The 5,121-nt window shown below is 33.4% G+C and overlaps 1 protein-coding gene across 1 annotated transcript in view; it reads right to left on the bottom strand.

Moving 5' to 3' along the window:
* Positions 1 to 3,965: 3,965 nt before the first annotated feature.
* LOC21391965 overlaps positions 3,966 to 5,121 on the bottom strand; it is a 7,840-nt gene continuing 6,684 nt past the window's right edge. The window contains exon 7 of the mRNA XM_024172287.1: positions 3,966 to 4,028. Within this exon, the coding sequence (XP_024028055.1) occupies positions 4,019 to 4,028 (10 nt within the window). The 3' untranslated portion in view covers positions 3,966 to 4,018. The remainder of the gene's footprint in view (positions 4,029 to 5,121) is intronic.

Below are 5,121 nucleotides of genomic sequence, written 5' to 3'. Positions count from 1 at the left end.
CCCGCTGCAGCGGGTCTTCAGTTTTTGAGGGGGTGCTGCAGCGCAAGCGCCTGCGGCAGCGTCCAAGGGCTGCTTTTCTACTTATTATGCTGCAGCGCGAGTTCCATTCCGTTGCTGCAGCTTTATGGCTTGATTTGGCTCCCATTTCCACTCTTTTGAAGGCATTTGTATTCATTTTGTCTCAAACCTACAAAAGCCAGATAAAACACAATAAAAGGACACTAAAACACCAAGACCCAACAAAAATAACCAAGATTAGTAAGTAATAAAATCGACCTATCAAATTTCCCTAAACTTAGATTTTTACTAGTTCTCGAGCAAAACGAAAATAAAAGGAAAAAAAAAAAAAACTAAATCCTTCAAGAGGAAAGAAACAAAAATTAATCATATGTCGATGCGATAGCCAAACTTTTTGTCTCAAATGTCAAGAAGAATCAAAGTTCAATGGAAATATCGAACACCAAAGTTACTTAGAATTTCAATACTCAAACTCAAATCAATCCACCTTAGGTCCCCCTTTCGTGTGTGCGCGCTCAAAAGTCAAACCCGATCACTTCGTCAATCTTACACCCAGATAAATATATACAATCAAGAGGCAAAACAAGAAGTTGTTATGAAGCTCTAATGGTCCATCAAATGACACCCACCAAATACATAAATCCCAATCTCAAGATAAAGCTTAAAATGTGCACGTGCAAGCTCGAAATGCCTAAGGTGATGCGAAAAAATATGTCGGATGAGAATATCGATGAAGGATAAGCTAACTACACGGGTGATGAAAGAAAATGGGAAAAATAGGCTCAACGGGGCTAAGTAGGGATAGAATATATCAAGGTTGGCTTGAAAGGCTCAATCGGTCTAAAGAAATGCCCAAGTCATGTCCCTAACAATTACCCAACTTGGTATTTCGCCTCAAGTAGCACTAAGGTGAGTTTTGGAACCGCTTCTAGTGTTGTGAAAAAACCCCTTGGTCGCATAAATATTCTCTAGGTATGTGAAAGATTAAGGTAATCGTGGTTTAGTGCTTAACTGTGGAGAAAATCCAAAGTGAACATCAAAGAATAAGGAAATCAAGCACACAGGTAATCGATGTACAAACATTTCTACAGCCTTAAGAAACTTCTTGACCAAATCTATCACTGAAGTTGGTTATCTTATTTCCACAGGATTCAAAAACACAAAAAATAAAAAATAAAAATAAAAGTGTCTGACCAGGCACTTGTATAATTGTGCATGAATTGTGTATATTTATAGGTAAATCGTGTATATTTAACATAAAATATAACAAATCAGCCAATATACATATTTTCATGTTATGTGTTCACTAATTGCTATAAAAAATACATGTTTTGAGGATTAATATACATTGTTGTTTCTTATAACTTAACATGCACGATTTATATGTAAATATACACGATTTACATGTAAATATACACGATTGTATAATTATACAAGTGTCATGTAAATATACACAACTTACCTGTAAATATACACAATTCATACATAATTATACAACTGACTAGGTCAGAGACCTTGCCTATATATATATATATTTTTTTTTTTTTGTTTTTGTTTTTTAGAAAGTAAAAACAAAAATAAAGACGAACGAAGAAAACAAACAAAGCTAGCAGAATCAGGATGTCAGTACTCATGAAACATAAATGAAATGCCACAATCACGAGAATAATCCAATTATGCAGGTTTTATTTGGGATGAGAATATCGATGAAGGATAAGCTAACTACACGGGTGATGAAAGAAAATGGGAAAAATAGGCTCAACGGGGCTAAGTAGGGATATAATATATCAAGGTTGGCTTGAAAGGCTCAATCAGTCTAAAGAAATGCCCAAGTCATGTCCCTAACAATTACCCAACTTGGTATTTCGCCCCAAGTAGCACTAAGGTGAGTTTTGGAGCCGCTTCTAGTGTTGTGAAAAAACCCCTTGGTCGCATAAATATTCTCTAGGTATGTGAAAGATTAAGGTAATCGTGGTTTAGTGCTCAATTGTGGAGAAAATCCAAAGTGAACATCAAAGAATAAGGAAATCAAGCACACAGGTAATCGATGTACAAACATTTCTACAGCCTTAAGAAACTTCTTGACCAAATCTATCACTGAAGTTGGTTATCTTATTTCCACAGGATTCAAAAACACAAAAAATAAAAAATAAAAATAAAAGTGTCTGACCAGGCACTTGTATAATTGTGCATGAATTGTGTATATTTATAGGTAAATCGTGTATATTTAACATAAAATATAACAAATCAGCCAATATACATATTTTCATGTTATGTGTTCACTAATTGCTATAAAAAATACATGTTTTGAGGATTAATATACATTGTTGTTTCTTATAACTTAACATGCACGATTTATATGTAAATATACACGATTGTATAATTATACAAGTGTTATGTAAATATACACAACTTACCTGTAAATATACACAATTCATACATAATTATACAAGTGTCAGGCACTTTCTAAGTGCCTGACCAGGCCAGAGACCTTGCCTATATATATATATATATTTTTTTTTTTTTTGTTTTTTAGAAAGTAAAAACAAAAATAAAGACGAACGAAGAAAACAAACAAAGCTAGCAGAATCAGGATGTCAGTACTCATGAAACATAAATGAAATGCCACAAACACACGAGAATAATCCAATTATGCAGATTTTATTTGAAATAGTTAAAATATTTTTTAACCGATTTTTACGTGTTTTAATATTTGAGTTCATTAAATGACGAGACATGATGCTGATTAGGCACCGTTTGAAACACCAAAATTAAACTGGAAATCTGAATCCCGTTTGTAATTAATTGACGAGGCATGATGCTTATAATTGACCTGTCATTTTCTTTGTTGCTGTGTTGGAACTCCATACAAAAACGCATCCGAAACAACCAAGGAATCTTTCCAGAAACCTCATTACAAAACTGTTTCTCTTTAATAACCACTTGCTTAGCAATTTCATTTGTTCCAAAAAAAAGTAGTCACATTTAAAAATGTTTCGAAGTAATTGAATGATTGTATACTCTATATTCTTATATGTTTTGAATTATATCCTCTTTTGTACAGCAAAAAGTAGTACAAGAAAAATGGGGGAAACAAGAAGAAATATATATGGCAGTGATTGACTAAGTGAAACTTCATCGTCATCCTCTTTTAATGGGTAGTTAGTTTTATTTTCAACAAATGCTTCAAAGTAATTCTGATAGCCAGTGTTCTTCAAAGAATAAGCTGAGCCTGTTGTCACCTTCATCATTTCCATTGCCTGCAAGAATATCATGAGCCTCCTATCAACAGAGATGAAACTGGATTTGATGATGGTAAATATGTTCAAAGAAAAAAAAAAGTAGAAATTTTCATATTTTTCGAAATGCGAAATCCGAACATGCTAGTACTTGCAATTACTAAAACTCCCCCTGCTTTGCTCTCTCTCCTTTTTTTTTTTTTTTTTTTTCTAAAACAACCCTGTGTTCTGTAAATAACGGTGCTCCCCAAGTCTGCATATTGCATCACATAAACCCTGGACAGGTAAAGATTGAGTATTTTTCTTATAAAAATGGAGACTTTCTATTCTTTTCTTTGTTGTTATTTGTTGTTATTATTATTTTATTCTGCTTTGTTTTCTTTTATTATTTTGAGTATTTTCTGTAAATACTGAACATGAACCTATCTAGAGTTTATTTTGATGAAATTTATAAATATCAGGATATATATCTTGTTAGTTCTGGAAATAAAGTATTATTTCAGAAGACAAAGCAAAACCAAAGGGAGGATTTTATTAATTTTTCCTTCGAAAAACAGCTTAGTCCTGAGAGCAAACAAAACAGCTTAGTCCTGTGTCTTGACTCTTGAAAGTTGTTTCATGCACAGAGATGCTAAAGTTGCCATGATATACCATCAGTACTTACCTGGAAGCTAAACATGAATTGCCTTGCTTTCTTGCTCACTTTACCGTTCGGGTGCGACCGAAGCCTCTCGTACATCGATTGGGCTTCATTTGGCCTGTCAACAATCACTACATCCTTAGGCATTACAAGCAAAATTTTTTCAATTCCCTATCACTATTAGGGATGAGCCACATTCACCGAAAAAACAATTTTATCCAACATGAGTTTTCTTAATACTATAAGTAAACCTCCTATTCGGATTCAACGGCTAAATCAAGGTTTTAAGAATGAATCCATATGATTGTAATGACTAAGAAAATTTCAGACCTTAAATAATACAATTCATGTATTTTTAAGCCGAGGATTTTCTTAGAAAATATTATGTTATATTGTGAATGGAGGATTTATGGAATTAATATATGTATTCCTAAATTCTATAGCAAATTTCATGTTAAGTTCATGTTTCGATCAAGTAAATTCGATCGATAAATTCTCGCCGTATTTTAAGGCAGAATAATTTTCAGTACAAGTATAGTTTGAGAATCTTAATTTCAAGAATCTCTAAGCACAGCACGATGTTAGCGGCATATAAAAAAAAACGCACTGACATTTTAAAAGAAGAAAAAAATCCTTAATTGCCAAACAGTTAGGTTAAAGTCACAAGATAAATACCTATAGTAGATGGATACAATATGAGCTCGGGAGTTGACACTGTCAGAAACGTCATTCTCGGGATAGAATACAGAAAATTAAAATTTAGAATTTATTCAGTCTAAAATTAATTTCAAGACTTGAAACAATTTGAAATATTACGCGAGTAAGAATATAAAACAATATTGAATTATTCAGAAATTAATATTGGACTGTAAGTAGTAGATTAACTTACGTGAGCTAAACTAATTACCTCTAATCAGTATAAATTTAATCTGTTTAGAAGAAATAATTGAGGATAAGATCAGGCACGTAATCTTACCTTAATCAGATACTTTATATAGTGAAATTTTTAGGGTTCTTACACTTTCTTTCTCTTATTCTCGCTCATTCTCTCCTCTCACGTTTTCTCTCACACAAACCATCAATGGCCAAATACTCAAGTTAAGATTCCGACCTCCATTTTTGACACCACCGGTGTCAATAGAAAGATCTCGACGAGCTGAGTTCAACGACATGCGGCACGACCTCCAACCCCGCCGGAATCAGCCGCAATCGCCGGCGGAAGTT

This window comes from Morus notabilis, unplaced genomic scaffold (assembly GCF_000414095.1).
Source record: "Morus notabilis unplaced genomic scaffold, ASM41409v2 Scaffold855, whole genome shotgun sequence".
Lineage (NCBI taxonomy): Eukaryota > Viridiplantae > Streptophyta > Magnoliopsida > Rosales > Moraceae > Morus > Morus notabilis.
The sequence above is the reverse complement of the archived record's forward strand: the minus strand, read 5'-3'. Positions and strand labels throughout refer to the sequence as shown.